The 18922-nt window shown below is 41.8% G+C and overlaps 2 protein-coding genes and 1 long non-coding RNA gene across 3 annotated transcripts; all 3 read right to left on the bottom strand.

Moving 5' to 3' along the window:
- Positions 1-2505: 2505 nt before the first annotated feature.
- On the bottom strand, positions 2506-8933 carry LOC139535801 (guanine nucleotide-binding protein G(i) subunit alpha-3-like). The gene is made up of 8 exons (XM_071335609.1): positions 8073-8933; positions 7689-7731; positions 7376-7517; positions 6950-7107; positions 5672-5800; positions 5315-5444; positions 3895-4048; positions 2506-3626 (listed from the first exon to the last, which is right to left on the bottom strand). Exons 1-8 carry the CDS (start codon positions 8188-8190, stop codon positions 3436-3438), a joined length of 1065 nt encoding a protein of 354 aa, XP_071191710.1. The 5' UTR covers positions 8191-8933; the 3' UTR covers positions 2506-3435.
- Positions 8934-12609: 3676 nt separating this feature from the next.
- LOC139535802 (uncharacterized) lies at positions 12610-17938 on the bottom strand. Its single transcript, XR_011667196.1, has 2 exons — positions 17708-17938; positions 12610-12823 (listed from the first exon to the last, which is right to left on the bottom strand). It is a non-coding gene; the product is annotated as an uncharacterized lncRNA (long non-coding RNA).
- LOC139535800 (G-protein coupled receptor 61-like) lies at positions 14270-15893 on the bottom strand. Its single transcript, XM_071335608.1, has one exon. The coding sequence runs from the start codon at positions 15758-15760 to the stop codon at positions 14381-14383; it is 1380 nt and encodes a 459-aa protein (XP_071191709.1). The 5' UTR covers positions 15761-15893; the 3' UTR covers positions 14270-14380.
- Positions 17939-18922: the final 984 nt, after the last annotated feature.

Raw genomic sequence — 18922 nt, 5'->3', positions numbered from 1 at the left:
TACGTTTGTTTATGTGTAACTCTGTGTTGTTTGATTTTGTCACACTGCTTTGCTTTATCTTGGCCAGGTCGCAGTTGTAAATAAGAACTTGTTCTCAACTGGCCTACCTGGTTAAATAAAGGTGAAATAAATAAAAAATATAGCTTTAGAACAAAGTTCTACAGCATTAGTAAAAATGTGATCGATACATGTGGATGATCTTGTTCCTGTAGTGTTTGTAAACACAGTGGTAGGTTGATTAATAACCTGAACCAGATTACAGGCACTGGTTACAGTAAGAAGCTTCCTCTTGAGCGGACAGCTTGATGAAAACCAGTCAATATTCAGGTCCCCAAGAAAGTAGACATCTCTGTTTACATAACATACACTATCAAGCATTTCACACATATTATTTAGATACAGACTGTTAGCACTTGGTGGCCTATAGCAACACCCCAAAAGAAAATGCTTTAGATGTGCCAAGTGAACCTGCAATCACAACACTTCAATAAAACTTGACATAAGATATTCTCTAAGCATTACAGGGATATGGCTCTGAATATATACAGCAACTCCTCCCCCAAAAGCATTTATGTCTCTTCTATAAATGTTATATCCTTGTATTGCTACTGATGTATCATCAAATTAATGATCTAAGTGAGTCTCAGAAATGGCTAATATATGAATGTTATCTTATGTTAGCAAGTTACTGATTTCATGAACCTTATTTCTAAGGCTACATATATTAATATGGGCTATTTTCAGCCCTTTCCTGGGTAGCTTATCAGAGATAGACATAATATTGAAAAGAACAGACAAAGCAAGAGAAGAAGAAAATACATTCAGCAGTCCATTAATCAATTGGTGTGTGTGTGTGTGTGTGTGTGTGTGTGTGTGTGTGTGTGTGTGTGTGTGTGTGTGTGTGTGTGTGTGTGTGTGTGTGTGTGTGTGTGTGTGTGTGTGTGTGTGTGTGTGTGTGTGTGTGTGTTGCGGGGTTGAGGCTACGAACCCATAGGCTTGGCTCTCTCATCCCTTCCAGGCTTCTGGGAGGGAGGACAATGAGCCTGTCGTAGCGGATGTACGGAATGTCCCCACGCGCTCTGGCAGCTTTCATGGCTGGGATCAGTCTTTCCTCTTCTGGTGCACAGCTTCAGGATAGTCCTCGTTGAGGAAGATATACGTTCTTCTCAAGTTCTTGGCTCTTTCCAGAACAGCTACCTTGTCCTTGAACCTCAGGAATTTGACCACTATCGGCTTGGGCCTATCATCTAGGCCGGTGGTGGGTTTTCCAGTCCTGTGGGCGCGCTCCACCTCAATCTTCCTGTGGTCCATCTTCAATTTGGGTCAGCAGGTAGCCTAGTGGAGTGTTGAACTAGTAACCGAAAGGTTGCAAGATCAAATCCCTGAGCTGACAAGGTAAAAATCTGTTGTGAACAAGGCTGTTAACCACTATTCCTAGGCCATCATTGAAAATAAGAATTTGTTCTTAACTGACTTGCCTAGTAAAATAAATAAAACATTTTCTCAGAGATCATTTCCCTCACTTTGTCCTCAGACTCCATCCAGGTCTCATGTGGAGATTCTGCAATTCCATCCACAACCATGTTGTTTCGCCTTGATTGCCCCTTGAGATCTGTCATTGTTATCATGGATTCAGACAGAACTGATGTCCTCTCTCAATGACTTACAGATTGCTGTCATCTTGCCGTTCTCCTGCCGTTCTTTCAACTCGTCGAGCTGACACTGGGAGAACTGCAAACTGTTCTTCAGGTCCTGGACCTCTCTGGTCAGGTCATCCATTCTTTTATTAGTAGAATCCACGAGTATTTGAACAAAACACTTGAAACTATTTTCTTGTTGGAACAACTGCTTATAGGTCTCATTTTGTTCATTCAAAAGATCCTTGATGAACAGAGCAAAGTACAGAGAGATCCTTGACGAAAACCTGCTCCAGAGTACCCCGGACCAAAGACTGGGGCAAAGTTTCACCTTCCAACAGAACAATGACCCTAAGCACACAGCCAAGACAAAACAGGAGTGGCTTCGGGACAAGTCTCTGAATGTCCTTGAGTGGCTCAGCCAGAGTCCGGACTTGAACATCTCTGGAGAGCCCTGAAAATAGCTGTGCAGCAATGTTCCCCATCCAATCTGACAGATTGAGAGGATCTGCAGAGAAGTATGAGAGAAACTGCCCAAATACAAGTGTGTCAAGCTTGTAGTGTCATACCCAAGAAGACTTAAGCAGTAATCGTTGCCAAAGGTGCTTCAACAAAGCACCGAGGGTCTGAATACTTTTTTAAATGTAAGTTTTTGTATAAATTTACACACAAAAATCTAAGAACCTGTTTTGCTTTGTCATTGTGATGTATATTGAGGGGGAAGAAATATCAATTTTAGAATAAGGCTAACGTAATAAAATGTTGAAAAAGTCAAGGGGTCTGAATAGTTTCTGAACCCACTGTGTGAGAATCAACGGTATAATAACTTTTTTACAATCTTATAATTACTATTGAGTAATCAGACAAGTCTGGCCCACATTCAATTTAATCAAAGGAACATTCATGTTAAATGTCCAAATGGCAATGTGATTAACATAAAAAGGAGCATTTCAATGGCAAATACTTATAGTTTCTAATAAGGCCACTAAGTGAAAGGCCATCATTTTTATACAAATAGTTATATACAAAGATAATCCAAAGAAAATGGGCAACATAATCCAAGTTAAGGCAACCATTAAAAAAGCTTATTCTTTAAAAGTGGTTTAAAACATCAAGTGATATAATTTGAAAATTAATCTCTTACAGTTGGTTTACAGCCAGTAAACTACTTAAGTGTTATGTAACGATCTGAATAGTGATGAATTAAAACAAAAAGAATTCAGCATATTAACATTACCAAGAGATAATTAAAAATACTTAACACTAGTGGACAAGGCCATGACCATTTATACTGTAAGAAAGACTTAGTTATAAAAGACAATTATCAAAACTCATAAAATGCATAATAGTTGATATCCTATTCAAAATATACAATGTAATTAATACCTTTTATCCCTTTAAAGTGAACGCTGAAAGCCTAAGTGCACAATGTTTGAAAGGTTTGACAGAAATTTAGCAATAACATTCAAAAATGAGAAATCCAACACTCACAACTTAAAAAGTAAGTCCATAGCCATAAATCCACAACAACAAAAGTTTAGAAAAGCAAAAGCACATAAGTGGCCTATGTAATCTTGACTTGAAATATCCAAGAATTCATCATAAATTATGGCAACAGTATATGGTCTAACAACCACTCCTATGTACTCTGCAGCCTACTTCTGCAGTTCAAACACTGAACCTTTCCAATAGCCAATCATAGATGTGGACTGGCAATGAGCGATTTCCACTTGTAAATGCGCAAGAGGATTCCAACACACTCCCGCCCCTATGATGACAGACAGATGTTGCAGGAGTCTCAGTACAAGCCAACCTCCTTCAGGCTGGCTTTGATAATGACGTCAGTGACAGCGTCAAAGACAAACTGCACGTTCTTAGTGTCAGTAGCACAAGTGAAATGGGTGTAGATCTCCTTTGTATCCTTCCGCTTGTTCAAGTCTTCAAACTGACACTGAATGTAGGTTGACGCCTCTTTGTATGCGTTTGGACCTAGAGTAGTGGAAGAGAATGTTTTCAATCTCATTTATGCACTTATTCTCAAAGGACATGCAAAATAAGTATAACTCAATACACTGCTTAGGGCAAACTAGTAATTTCCTATTATGGACAAACACTTGCTAAACTTTAATTTCCTGCTTTGCCAAAGTGTGTCCTGAGGCTCCTCCCATATTGCACAAGCTAATATTTCAAAATAGAGGTATTACTCAGACATCTCAAACAAGAACCCACTATGTACCAATGCTCTCCACTGATATACCTGAGTACTCTGGGTAGCAGATAGTGAGCGGACTCTTCTGGATCTTGTCCTCAAACAGATCCTTCTTGTTGAGAAAGAGGATGACGGAGGTGCCCGTGAACCACTTGTTGTTGCAGATGGAGTCAAATAGCTTCATGCTCTCATGCATACGGTTCTATGGAGAGATGAGCAGTGTCAGGGTCTGTGTGTGGGTGAAACTGTTATGCAACCCCTTTTGATAAGACTTGATATACAGTACATGTCAAAAGTTTGGACACACCTACTCAATTTTCTTAATTTTTTACTATTTTCTACAGTGTAGAATAACAGGGAAGACATCAAAACACAAAATAACACATATGGAATCATGTAGTAATCAAAACAAAAATATATTTTATATTTGAGATTCTTCTAAGTAGAAAAAGTAGAACCTTTGACAGCTTTGCACACTCTTGGCATTCTGTCAACCAGCTTCACCTGGAATGCTTTTCCAACCATCTTGAAGGAGTTCCCACATATGGCTGCTTTTCCTTCACTCTGTAGTCCAACTCATCCCAAACCATCTCAATTGGGTTGAGGTCAGGTGACTGGAGGCCAGGTCATCTGATGCAGCACTCCATCACTCTCCTTCTTGGTCAAATAGCCTAAACACGGCCTGGAGGTGTGTTTTGGGTCATTGTCCTGTTGAAAAACAAATAGTCCCACTAAGCCCAAACCAGATGGGATGGCGTATCGCTGCAGAATGCTGTGGTGGCCATGCTGGTGAAGTGTGCCTTGAATTCTAAATAAATCACAGTGTCACCAGCAAAGCACACCCACATCTTCACACCTCCTCCATGCTTCACGTGGTAGCCACACATGCGAAGATCATCCATTTACCTACTCTGCATCTTACAAAGGCACGGCGGTTGGAACGAAAAACCTCAAATTTGGACTCATCAGACCAAAGGACTGATTTCCACCGGTCTAATGTCCATTGCTCGTGTTTCTTGGCCCAAGCAAGTCTTCTTCTTATTGGTGTCCTTTAGTAGTGGTTTCTTTGTAGCAATTCAACCACTAAGGCCTGATTCACACAGTCTCCTCTGAACAGTTGATGTTGAGATGTGTCTGTTACTTGAACTCTGTGAATAAATTATTTGGGCTGCAATCTGAGGTGCAGTTAACTCTAGTGAACTTATCCTCTGCAGCAGAGATAACTCTGGGTCTTCCTTGCAAAGCTGTCAAAGCAAAGGGTGGCTACTTTGAAGAATCTCAAATATTTTCTAAACACTTTTTTTGATGTCTTCACTTGTTCTACAATGTAGAAAATAGTAAAAATAAAGAAAAATCCTGGAATTAGTAGGTGTTCAAACTTTTGACTGGTACTGTATATTTTATACGGCAACAACCTTGTAAATACCACATGACTATAGATCTAGAGTTGATGCCCTGTCCCACTCACCATCTCCTCATCCTCAGCCAGCACTAGGTCATAGTCACTGAGCGCCACACAGAAGATGATGGCTGTGACTCCCTCAAAGCAGTGGATCCACTTCTTCCTCTCTGACCTCTGACCCCCCACATCAAACATCCTGCAGCCAGGACGAGTCAGACAGAGACATGAGGAAGTGAGAAAAATAGGACATAAAAAAAGGGTATGAGAAGTAGTGAAACACTCATACAGTATGATTTGGTCACTACGGTGATGTACAAACAGCTTTTGGCTTTTCTAGATTAGTGAATCATTATCTGTAGGGACAAAGTGACTCAGTGATTATTAGTGTCAGTGCACAGAGTGCTGTGTTAACAGGTTACTGACTTGAAGTAGAGGTCCTTGAATGTGAAGTGTGTCTCCACGATGCCGGTGGTCTTGACTCTTGTCCGCAGAACATCCTGCTGCGTGGGCACATAGTTCTGCTGGGATATCCTGTCCAAGTCATTCAGGTAACTGAGGAGAAAGCAGAGGAGGCTGACTTAATGTAAAAAGTTACTTCAAAACACTACTACTTGCCAATTGTTGGATAATGCAGTTTCAAATTGGTGAGCCAACAACAAATGCAAGTGAACAAATAAAGCCAGTATGGAGGAATATAAAGTAAACAAAGAAATTATTCCAAAAACAAACAACTCAGAGAGCTTGTAATCATATAGTCTGTCTCGTTTGCCTCGAGTCCTGAAATCTCCAGTTTTTCCTAAATAAACTAAGTGACGGCAACTAGGGCCGGGACCATACCAGTATTGTGATACTCGTTAGTATCATGGCAAGGAAACAAAATACAAAGCGGATTTACTTTGGAAACAAACATGTTGTCATCCAGAGTCACATTTATTTATTTTCCAAGCTATAGCACACAATATTTAGTATACAGTAGGTTTTTAAAGGACCAAAGAGTTGTCTGCTTCCGGTTTTCATTTATGCCATGGAAAGAATATTGCGATACTGGTATTGTCCCGGCACTAACGGCAACCTGTTTCTGCCTTTAGGGCCTGGAACTTCCCCTGCCTCTATTGCTTCAGCAGTGTGGTGCAACAGCAGCAGTCTATCAGGGTTCTTCCTTTCATGTCCTCACTGGTATCAGAGGAGTCAGACATGTCTCAAACGAGGAGTCAGTTTCAGGGAAATCATTCGTACCTAGCCAACTTATCTAGCAAAAGGGGACTTTTTCCTGGTCCATGATAAAAAATAAGAATTAAACATTTTTCATAGCATTAATCCTCATCTTTTACTGTTACACTTGGCCTATGACCGGACCCATTGTGACTAACTCCCCCTCCCTCCTTCAGGCTATTTGCAAACCCTACACCCCAACCTGAGCACTCCATTCTGCCACCTCTGGTCTCTTGGCCCTCCCACCGCTACAGGGGTCAGCTCCAGTTCAGCCCAGTCCAAGCACTTCTCTGTCCTGGCAACAGCTTCCCCCTGAAGCTCAGACAACAGAGTCCCTGCACATCTTCTGAAAACATATGAAACTCTACCTCTTCAAAGAGGATGGCCAAGTGTGTAAGACAATATCTCTCCTATCATTCACTATGGTTCTCTGGTCGTTATAATACTTGATTCAAGCAGTTTTAGGGCAGATATTTGTAATGCTCTTACTATGAGGCTGAGTCGTTGAGCTGGTACTCTCTGGACCTGCCAAAGCAGATCTGGACCCCTCCATCCTGCCATAACCTCTTCATGACCCCAGCCAGTTCAGCGGTCATGACCCCTTCCTCTGCTGCGCTGGCCAAGGTAAAGAGCTGGCGGGCATCATCCTGGAGCCAAGCAAACACAGTTACCAAATAGAAACAACTTCTGAAAGCTTTCATCCTTGTGGGAACAGTATGACAACAGAAAAATGTCACTCAAATCAACATCAATCAAACATCAAACGTCAATCAACAAAGTTCATACTTCCTTGTAGTCATAACAAAAGAGAAACAACACTTACTGTGGCATTTTACAAACGGGAAAAAGCAGTAGTAAACTACATACATTCCAGTGGTCTTAGAACAGTGTAAGATAATCTTTAAGCTGACTCACTGATCTTGCTGTGTCCCCAAACTCAATGGTGAGCCTGCCCATGGCTCTGATGATGGCGATGATGGACTGGATGGTGTTGCTGTAAACCACAACCCTGTACTGGCTACACTCCTCCTGTGTGTAGCCATCCTCATGGATGATTCTGGGTGCAGGAAGAGAAGGTTATCATGCACATCTTACTGGTGCTTGTGGTCAACATCTAATCTAGATAACATCTCAAAGGATCCTAACTGATTCATCACTTCATAAGTGTTCCTAATAAGTAAAAAGCTGTTTTTGGGGTGTGCACAAAACTGTTGAAATATGTACTCACTTCATCTGCTTTACAACGGTGCTCTTCCCAGACTCCCCAGCACCTTGAAGTGGAAAGTTTAGTAGTAAAGAGATAAGCCATAAGATCAGGTAGAACGTTTCAACTCTTAGCTCCACTAAACGTGTAGATATAAAAAACAATCATGCACAGTCAGTGCTCAGAACCAGCAGAATCCATCTGTTTAAGTTCTACACCCCCCCTACTGCTTTGGGGCCTTTACACCTGGTCTGAGAATCTAGCGGAAACAATTAGGCTACACCATGAGCATGAAAGCTCAAATGAAAGCTGTCATGATCATTCAGTCATGAGCCCTACATAAAAGTAATCAATTAGACAAACACCCACTTCAGACACTGCCAATGTCAGTCACATAGGAACACTCACCTAGAAGCAACAATTTGACTTCACTTGAAGCCTTTTCGCCAGATTCTCTCAGATTCCGATCAATGATTTTACTCCTCTCCATGGCAGCTTTATCTTCGGCACTTAGTGTGCAACCCATTTTGATCCCAGCAGGTAAATCCTAAATACTATGATAATGTAAAGCTGGAAAGCTACCTGGCTTTTGACAAGTTATCCAAATGGAAAAAACGTTTAGTAAAAAAGACGGAATGACATTCTAATTCTAACTACAAAGTTGTACTGTTGTGTCTGTCAAACGCTTGCAGCAGAAATCTGGTCCATGTTAACTACGACACGTTTCCAAACTACATTTGTGCGACGACGAGCATAAGGGGGGCAAAAAAAGGGAAAAAAGGCGTTGGCCAGCCAGCAAGCTAGCTAGTACATGTTAGCTTTTACTATGCATATGTCATGTAACTTGCTAGGAAGCCGAATACTTAACGTTTTAATAGAAGAGCAAGAAAATTCAACATTCATTCGAAGAAACAAATGAAGTAGCTAGTTACCAAATTAACTTAATGTTAGGTAGCTAGAAATTGTCCGTTTGGCTAGATAAAGTTAGTAGCTAACTGTAGCTTTAAGTTCGTTCCGGGTTGACTTCAAAAGTTGTTGTTTTTTGCTGAATATCGTGAGTTAAAACTTTTTTTTAAACAAATAAAATCTCAACACCCTAAACTGATTCAAAATACTCACACACGCCTAAATACTACTGGCTATTAACTGCTCTTTTGTTAACAATTGAAATTGTCTGGCCCTACAATTATGCAAGCTTGCAGATGAGATGAGAAAAAAAAATGTTGACTCTCATCGTCATGTGACGCGGAAATCAAGCAAAATGATTGCTGGGTCTGATGGGAAATGAAGTCTAAATCTATCAGTAATTGATTACATTGATTCTCAACCACGGGGCATGGGAGGACTAGGAGCTTTCAGGGTGCCTGAAAAAACATAAAACGAACACATTGAAAATTACAGCAGCAAGACTAAAAGGTGGTCCCCAGATTGTTTGAGTGCGTTTCAGTGGGCCCTTGATCGAAAAAGGTTAGAAAACCCTGGATTAGATCTATGATGTACTATAATCTAGCAGGACTGGTGTACTACACTGAACAAAAATATAAACGCAACATGCAACAATTTCAAAGATTTTACTGAGTTATGGTTCATATAAGGAAATCGGTCAATTTTTAAAAAAGAATTAGGCCCTAATTTATGGATTTCACATGACTGGGAATAGATTGTAGATATGCATCTGTTGGCAAAAAAAAAGGAAAGGGCGTGGATCAGAAAACCTGTCAGTATCTGATGTAACCACCGTTTGTTTGATGCAGCGTGACACATCTCCTTCGCATTGAGTTTATCAGGTTGTTGATTGTGGCCTGTGGAATGTTGTCCCACTCCTCTTCAATGGCTGTGCGATGTTGCTGGATATTGGCGGGAACTGGAACACACTGTCGTACACGTAGACAGGGCATTTCATGCATAGTATTACACTTATTGAACAGAGTCAGAATTATTTGTTGGAATTTAGGGGTAGGAGTTTGCTTTTGCATTTACTCTAGTGAATTTCAACTGAAATATAATATATTATTGTCCTACACTGTAAATTGTGTCAACAGTATCTATTTGTCCTAAGCTGGTAAACCCTGTCCTACACCTACACTCTCTTCTCTTTCTGTCTATCCACTACTCTCATAATATAATGAGTGAAATGTGAAAGTATCCATCGTGCCCTTTGTTGTGACTGTTTTTCTCTTTTCTTTTACCTGAAGGTCAGATCACCGACTCCGACTTTGAAGTTAAAATGTCACCCCGAGGTTAGAGTATTTGAACTGCATCTTTCCCCCTCTTTCAATGGTATATCAAAGCAATGAGGGGCACCAACCACATACAGTGAACTACAATACTGCTCCACCCAGCAGCTAATGGAAATAGAGATGAGCCACCCAAATAACCTTGGTCTCTCCATTAAGAAAGTTAACATCAATCCTGCACACAAACAAACATAAAGTAGAGCAGTTTTACAAAATATATTTATTTATAAATGATATTCATCAATCCTCAACACTAGGCTAATTACCTTTTTGGAGGTTGAAAACATTCTGGTGAAAGAACAAAATGATTTTCGTAAATCCAGAGCCTATATAGATCATATCTTCTCGGTCTGTACAATAATCAGAAATAGATTACACGAAGAGAAGCCTACTTTTGCATGTTTCATTGATTTCCAGAAAGCTTTTGATTTTGTAAATAGGGATCTTTTAGCCTATAGTTGGTTAAAGACAGGGGTTGAAGGGACATTTTATCACGCAATCCAGTCTCTTTACAAAGTACCATTTGCTTGTGTGCGTGTTAATGAATATCGTACAGATTGATTTCCCACACCCTCAGGTGTAAAACAAGAAGATGGCGTATCACCGACTTTGTTTGCTATGTTTATAAATGATTTGGCAAAATAAATTAAACAGTTAAATATTGGAGTAAGATATTATGATGAAATGCTGATGATATTATTTTGATGGCAGAAAATGAACAAGACCTGCAGAACATGTTATTATGTGCAGTCAATTGGTGTAAAAGATGGAGACTCACGATCAACCAGACAAATACACAGATAATGCATTTTAGAAAACCAGGTACGAAGATAAGTGTTTTTCAGTTTTGTTTTGGTGAAGATATTCTTGAGCTTACTAGCAATTATAAATATTTGGGTATTTTTATTGATGAACATATTACCTTTCTATATGGAACATCTGCCCTGGCCAACTCAGCAAGTAGAGCTCTTGGGGGAGTCAGGAAAAACTAAAACACTCAAAGATATTGTTTATGCTACGTATTCCAAACTGTAGGGCATGGCCTGGGGGCATGGCCTGGGAACCCTGTGAGGTGAGATTGAAGGCATATCCCAGACTGGCCAATAAAAAGAAAAGATTAAGATGGGCAAAATAACACAGAGATATGTTTTTTTTATTGCAACTCTGCCTAGAAGGCCAGCATCTCGGAGTTGCCTCTTCACTGTTGACATTGAGACTGGTGTTTTGCGGGTACTATTTAATGAAGCTGCCAGTTGAGGACTTGTGAGGCATCTGTTTCTCAAACTAGACATTCTAATGTACTTGTCCTCTTGCTCAGTTGTGCACCGGGGCCTCCCACTCCTCTTTCTATTCTGGTTAGAGCCAGTTTGCGCTGTTCTGTGAAGGGAGTAGTACAGAGCATTGTACGAGATCTTCAGTTTCTTGGCAATTTCTCGCATGGAATAGCTTTCATTTCTCAGAACAAGAATAGACTGACGAGTTTCAGAAGAAAGTTCTTTGTTTCTGGCCATTTTGAGCCTGTAATCGAACCCACACATGTCGATGCTCCATGTACTCAACTAGTCTAAAGAAGGGCAGTTTTATTGCTTCTTTAATCAGAACAACAGTTTTCAGCTGTGCTAACATAATTGCAAAAGGGTTTTATAATGATCTATTAGCCTTTTACTGTATACCATTTGAATACACCATTGTATTTTGTTAATTAATCAAAAAAGATACAGTAATCAATAATAACTAATAATAATCAACAATAAAATGCTTAAGTTGCAGAGTTTAACTCACTGTTAGGTTTTATCAAACATCAAACAGCAAATGTAAAAATCTAATTGTATAGAAATGTAATGTAGTGCATCAATTAACAAAAATACTCCTGCCTTAACTAAACATCTGCCCATGTCAATTTGAGGGGCACTGCACTATCTAAACGGTAGATAGATGATAAATAAATGTATTTTCAGTTTCAGTTTCTTGGCAATTTCTCGCATGGAATAGCTTTCATTTCTCAGAACAAGAATAGACTGACGAGTTTCAGAAGAAAGTTCTTTGTTTCTGGCCATTTTGAGCCTGTAATCGAACCCACACATGTCGATGCTCCATGTACTCAACTAGTCTAAAGAAGGGCAGTTTTATTGCTTCTTTAATCAGAACAACAGTTTTCAGCTGTGCTAACATAATTGCAAAAGGGTTTTATAATGATCTATTAGCCTTTTAAAATTATAAACTTGGATTATCTAACACAACGTGCCATTGGAACACAGGAGTGATGGGTGCTGATAATGGGCCTCTGTACGCCTATGTAGATATTCCATTCAAAATCAGCCATTTCCAGCTACAATAGTCATTTACAACATTAGCAATGTCTACGCTGTATTTCTGATCAATTCAATGTTATTTTAATGGACAAAAAACAAGGACATTTCTAAGTGACCCCAAACCTTTGAACGGTAATTGTTTGGATAACCTTATTTACTATTATGTATTGATTTTTAGCTTACATTTTTTTTCACTCTTCATGCGATGCACAATGCAGAGAACATCGGAAGAAGAATTATCATGTAATTACCATAGTGAATTATTGTAATGTTTGTTCATGTGTCAATTAATCCCATAAGGGATGGCTTGCCAATTGGCGAATTTGACACAAAAATAAAATTTCATTCATTCATTCATATTTGTTAAACCAATCAATAAACGAGTAAGACGCCAGAAAGGAAATAAATAACTTTTATTCTGTACTCTTGTATAAACCATATATGTTTTAACAAGGCTGATACCTCAAATTGGCCAGTACTGTTTTGGACAGCTCAAACCATTCTAAATCCCCTCACAATGTGACACCAGAGACAGCAGACATGAAGGCGTTGTATCAAGTCTCTCAGACAAAGCCACGAGGACAGCTTTTGTCAGTCTGTCCTTGTCCAGCTGCAGAAGGAAAGCAACCCAGGGAGCATATGGTTAAAAATATGTGGCATAACTTACACCATATCTTTTCTATGTGTACATTGTGTGCTGGACCTGCAAATGAAGTCAATATTGTATCTGAGGTAGAGAACTCTGACGAGCTGCACTGTAAAATATAATTGTTTTATTACATTCTCCAACCCGCTGCTCCACAGCTAATCAACACACATTGAAAAGACAGTTACTGTATACCATTTGAATACACCATTGTATTTTGTTAATTAATCAAAAAAGATACAGTAATCAATAATACCTAATAATAATCAACAATAAAATGCTTAAGTTGCAGAGTTGAACTCACTGTTAGGTTTTATCAAACATCAAACAGCAAATGTAAAAATCTAATTGTATAGAAATGTAATGTAGTGCATCAATTAACAAAAATACTCCTGCCTTAACTAAACATCTGCCCATGTCAATTTGAGGGGCACTGCACTATCTAAACGGTAGATAGATGATAAATAAATGTATTTTTCTGACAGGCCAGAAGTAGTTCAGTATTAGTAAGGAAAAGATTGCCTACATCCTAAACTGTGGTCACAATAAACCTGGCCTGCTTATGGGAAAACACAGATGATGTGTTAAGGAAAAGCACCAGAAAGAGGGTGGTATCTGCCCAGAGGTTTACCTATCAACAACAGATGGCTGCCCCATGGTACTTCTTACTTCCTCCGTGCCTCAACCTCACAACCAGGGCACAATTAAAGTACTGTAGCTCGTTCATCATCTCTAAAAGTCCCAACTTTCAGTATCTTTATCGTAGTTATATAGTGACCATTCACTCACTGTCTACTATACATCCGTTTAATTATATTTTACAGAGGTAAAGGGGTAAGGAATACTTACATATTTTCAGGCATGTCTTCCTGCACTCCAACATTGGTTTCTATATTCTACAGCTTATGTAAATAAGCTGTCATACATAAATTCTTCAAAAGTAATTGATCTACCGGTATCAGATATTAGACAAGTGTTTGGCTCAATGATGACTTCTGAAAGTCATAAAACCTGATATAGTTTAAAGTAGGCTTATCGAAAGAAAGACGGCTGACAGACTCTAACAGCCCCTTTGCTCAAGGGCTTGTTTGGTTTGAAATCCAAAAGGAAAATCTCAGAATATATAATACATCTGTATTAATAACATACTGGCACTATCAATGCATTATGAAGTAAAAAAAGTAAGGAATTAAATCTCTAAAACGAATTCCCTAACAAACAACCCCAATATCGGCATCACTGACAATATTAACCTGTCAGATACACTGCAGCTACAGTTGTGCCATTTTGTCTTTCTCCCCAAAATGCCAGAATCCACAGCAAATTATTTGTTGTATACTCTAATAGGAACATTATAGAAATAATATAAATTCCATAGCATTGCAGCCTTTACAGAATGGAAAGTGAAGCTGCAAAATGCGATTCAGGGCAATATGCACTCCTTAAAAAATCTAAATTTCCCATTGCACAGCTTTTGATTGTTAAGAATAAAATGCTTTTTACATAAAATAAATACATAACCTAACTGTCCGATATGATATGGTTGTTTTTAATCTGGTGATGCTCAAGGAACTCTGAGGTCTCCTCTGCAATCTGTCCTGGGATGCGGAAGTCAATGGGTATAGGCTGTGGGGGCTGGGCCAGGGGCCGGCAGGCCTCTCCCTTGGGGCTGGAGGTGCTGTGGGAGTCCTGGGGATCCAGGTTGCAGCCAGTGCCCTGGAGGAACTGCAGGAAATTCTCCTCTATGGATCCCTCACGGCTGGGCAGTCGGTCCTCCTCTCCCGCTGCCTGGCGGAACAGGCAGGGCACATGCTTGCCCAGCTCCTCGCGGATCTGCCGGTTCAGACAGCCGTAGAAGAAGGGGTTGGAGGTGAAGCAGAAGTAGCCGATCCAGGTGACCACCTCCTCCAGGGGGGCCAGCGTGGCTGGAGGGCTAGAGGCCAGAGCTGAGTACAGGTGAAAGGAGAAGTAGGGCAGCCAACAGCACAGGAACTGTCCTCCCACTGCTGCTAACACCGCTGCCGCCTTACCCCCTCCGAAGGCGCGGTGAGGAGTGTCGCGCCCCGCCCCTGTCCCCGAGCTGGTCACCATGGTGGAGCGGCTGCTGAGCGACTCAGAGCGATGGCGGCGGGGCGTGTCCATCCAGGTCGGCAGGGGCCCGTGGTGCATGGCCGCTACCCGTGCCACCTTGAACATGCTGCAGTACACTACCAGGATGACCATCAGTGGACACAGGAAGTACACCAGCGTGAACAGGACCATGAAGGCAACACGGTTTGACCCGCCCCCTGTCCAGTGCAAGGAGCATCGCCTGTGACCCTGAGCAGCAGAGGGTGAGGGTACACCTCCACCCCCTCCCCCAACTCCAGCACCCTCCAGAAGAGGAGTCCTTTCGCCCTGTAAGGCCCAGGCCAGCAGCGGCAGGACGGACATGGACAAAGCTTTGACCCATATCCCCACCAGCACTGAGGCCACCAGGCCCAGGGTCATCTTCACCTCGTAGCGCATGGGGTGGATGATGTAGTAGTAGCGCTCCACATTGATGGCTGAGATGGAGAGGATGGCGGCGCTGACCAGGCACACGCTGAGGAAGAGGTAGCTCCGACACAGGGCCTCGCCAAAGAAGGCCCGGCCTGAGAGCATGCCCAGGGGCATCAGAACCAGGGCAGCCAGCAGGTCCACCAGGCACAGATGGAAGACAAAGGCAAACTTACGTAGCTGTGGGGCCTTGGCAATGACAGCCATTATGGCCACATTGCCCACCACGGCCAGCAGGTCCATGAGCAGCATGGCGAGTAGCGCTATTGACTGGGACAGAGCTCCGCCCTCGGGTGACTCAGAGGACGAGGTGTTGGGCATGGGCAGTGGGAAGGGGAGGGAGGAGTTCCACAATGGCTCCATCGAATGGCGGGACAAGGCGGACGGGGGGTGTCAATCACAGGCCCATCACCCATCCTTCACAGCCTGGGGCGGGGCCAGGAACCAGAGGCCCAGTCTGGGAGGAGGTCAGACAGCAGCAGCTCTATAGACAGGGGGTGAGATTCTGCATCACCCTACGAAAAGTCAACTCCCCTCAACCTCCTCAGCAATGCAGGCCTTTTCCTAGGAACAGAGAGAAGCAGGATGAAGGACATTAGCTAGTGCAGTTTGATTAAGCTGAACCACGGTGCACCAGGCTATGGCCCGTGACGTGAACGGGCAAAGCACTGACGAAGGAGCGGCGTTCTCAAATCGAACAGTAATCCGCGCTGCTCGGTCACGTTGTCAAAAAAGCAGCAGGATGCATCGTTCGGAAACATACAACATCTCTTTCCCATTAAATATATTTTCATTGGGAAGGCAGGTAAAAGGGTTTTTATCAAAAGCAGTCACTTTTGCATGTGAAAACACATGAATCCTCTCAGACTCAACTCGAGCACACTCTCAGTCAACCTTAGCCACAACCACAGCCCTCAGCTGTGAAACCTGCTACTACAACCTGGGGTGTTATTATTAGTCCAAACAGCTGCAAAATGTTCTGTTTTGCAACAAAAACTAGAGTTTCTATTGGACAAGTTTAGGTAGGTCCCTCCTGGTTTCGCCCTTTTGCTTCTGTTTGGTTCCTAGTGAATACACCCTTGACCTCTATTCTTTGTTATTCATTTGAAATTCTTGTTATTCTTGTTGGCTTCTAGGTCTATGGTTATGTTGAGTTGTGTAGTATAATGATTGTGATTGGATCCATTTAGCACAGTCTTATGACCTGGCACAGGAGCTCATGTGTCTCCACTTGTGATGCTGTTTCTCAGCTGTCCCAATATGCACTTTGTTCACTTTCAGAGTACCCAGCACTGGATAAATGTCTTTAGAATTACACTCTATCCTATGTATTCCTGCCCTTTTTCCTTTTTCCTCTTCATCCTCTTCCTTCTCGTCTTCCTCATCCCCCCGCCTCAATACAATGAGCAGTATGTTAGCATTGCTTTTCTTCCAGACTCTGTGATTCTCTTTTGTCAACAATATCACATTCAGTATAAGCCTGTATGTCTGCTCGTGAGCCACAGTAAACGCCAACACGTCCTTGAAAAGAAAAGGTGCGTAAGATAATGCCATTAGATCTGCATGGCCTAGTCATTGTGGATATGCTTCTGCCTATACAGGGTTAGCCACTATGCTAACCTATTAGACACCAATTCTAGCCTCATTAGTCTCCCACACCAACTCTTCTCTTACTGCACTTATGCCACCATGCAGCCCCTTAACACACACAACACATACTTCCAGTCCACCCTGCCCCTCCTGCTTTTTTGATCCAAATCGAAAGCTATCCACAGGTCACTGTGACTGTCCCTATCTCCCGTCTCAGCACCCAGTCTTTCACCCATCAATCAGAACAAATCTATTACATTCACAGTCTACAGGGACCAACCCCATGCCCAACATTACATAACAACCCCATGTTAATAACCCCATGTAACAACACCATGTTAACAACACCATGTTACAAGACTTGATCACATCATGTATTCTACATGCAAGGAGGATTAGAGAGAACTACAAATAAAAAGACAGGAAGAGACAGAAACAGACAGAGACGGCAAGAGAGACGAAGAGACAGACAGAGACAGAGACATAGAGATCTATATTTATAGGGAGAGAGACAAAGAAAGACATAGAGAGAGACAGAGGGAGACAAACAAAGACAGAGAGGGAGACAGAGAGAGATGTAGCGATATATATTTATAGGGAGAGAGACAGAGAGGGAGACTGACAGAGACAGAAAGAGACACAGAGGGGGAGACTGAGGGAAACAGAGAGTCAGAGAGAGACATAGAGACAGAAAGAGACATACAGAGATGCATAATGTACCTGGTTTAGGGCAGGTTTTGTGATGCTGTAGCCTGCTGTCTGTCCTGCTTTTGAGAATATAAAGCTGGCTGGTTAGTTCCCAGTTCTGGGTTGCATGGTAGACATCAGTCAGCAGCATGTATTGTGTATGATGCTGACTGCTGTTGATGCACTCCCCTTCTTTATCAGCATGCTCCACTTCCCCTCCTCTGCCTTTGCCTCTTCCTTCTGTTATTTTCTGGATGGCTGTATCTGTTTTCAGAGTGATAGATTTATGGAGATGAAAGAGAAAAAAAGAGAAGGAGTAAATGGTGTCTCCCTTCTCTTGCTGATGTAAACCGCGCATGCACACATATACACACACATGCTCACTCTCTCCCTCTGTCTTGCACACTCACACACAGTGACTGCAGAGCTGGAGAGAGAGACAGAGGCATAGGACCAGAGCCACTCTCTCTGCTGTGTCTTAGTGCCCCTGTTGTCTTGGCTTTTGTTGCGTTACCTCTCTCTTGGTTTATTGATTCCATTCAAACACATCATTATGGCACAAACCCACACGCACCATAGACATTTAATCAACCTGTCCTGTGAAGTATTTGTTCAATATTTACAAAGGGAAAGGGAATATGTGTGGAGGTTGCTGTGTCCTTTCACATGGTGGTTTCAACTGAGACAAAGAGACATTGATTAGCTTAGGGCCTCAAGCTTAAGGCATCAGCAGCCATTCCTTCCAGACCATCATACTGGTATAACACAGCAGCATTAGTCTCCTGTTGCCACAGTGATCTTCACTGAAATGAGGAAAAGTGGCTGATGAATGTTTTCATATGCACTCCTTCTCATTGCACTACCAGATCATCTCCACTCCAGTGTCTATGGGAGACAATGAAACGGAAACCATGGAAGGCAATGCTTCTCAATGCTGTGAGTCTACAGCTGCTGCTGTTGGGTTCTAAATGCTTTTTATTTGTGTTTAAAAGGATGCAGAGAATTATTCACATGCATTTGCATTGTATGGAAGTCACACCCCAGTTTTCAACTCCCCTTAATTTGAATTTGCTAATTGAATTTGACTGGTATAATCATGGCCAGTCCATTGGTCAGATCATAATGAAATACATTGATATTACTTACGATTACGCTTGTGTAAAGATTATGTGCTGCTGGGTTCAGAGTTTAGCTGCATTTCGTATGGGCCTACTTGAAAAGGCCCATATGCTGTGCCATTTCTAATAT

The sequence above is a fragment of the Salvelinus alpinus genome, chromosome 12 (genome assembly GCF_045679555.1).
Source record: "Salvelinus alpinus chromosome 12, SLU_Salpinus.1, whole genome shotgun sequence".
Taxonomy (NCBI): Eukaryota; Metazoa; Chordata; class Actinopteri; order Salmoniformes; family Salmonidae; genus Salvelinus; species Salvelinus alpinus.
This window is presented reverse-complemented; position numbering and strand designations above follow the sequence as displayed.

Excerpts from the sequence above, each read along its gene's own strand:
- LOC139535801 (XM_071335609.1), bottom strand. The coding sequence starts at position 8,190 with ATGGGTTGCACACTAAGTGCCGAAGATAAAGCTGCCATGGAGAGGAGT. Across the intron at positions 7,108-7,375 it reads TTGGGGACACAGCAAGATCA|GATGATGCCCGCCAGCTCTT; the intron begins GTGAGTCAGCTT and ends GCTTGGCTCCAG. Across the intron at positions 4,049-5,314 it reads TGGCTGAGGATGAGGAGATG|AACCGTATGCATGAGAGCAT; the intron begins GTGAGTGGGACA and ends ATCTCTCCATAG.
- LOC139535800 (XM_071335608.1), bottom strand. The coding sequence starts at position 15,760 with ATGGAGCCATTGTGGAACTCCTCCCTCCCCTTCCCACTGCCCATGCCC.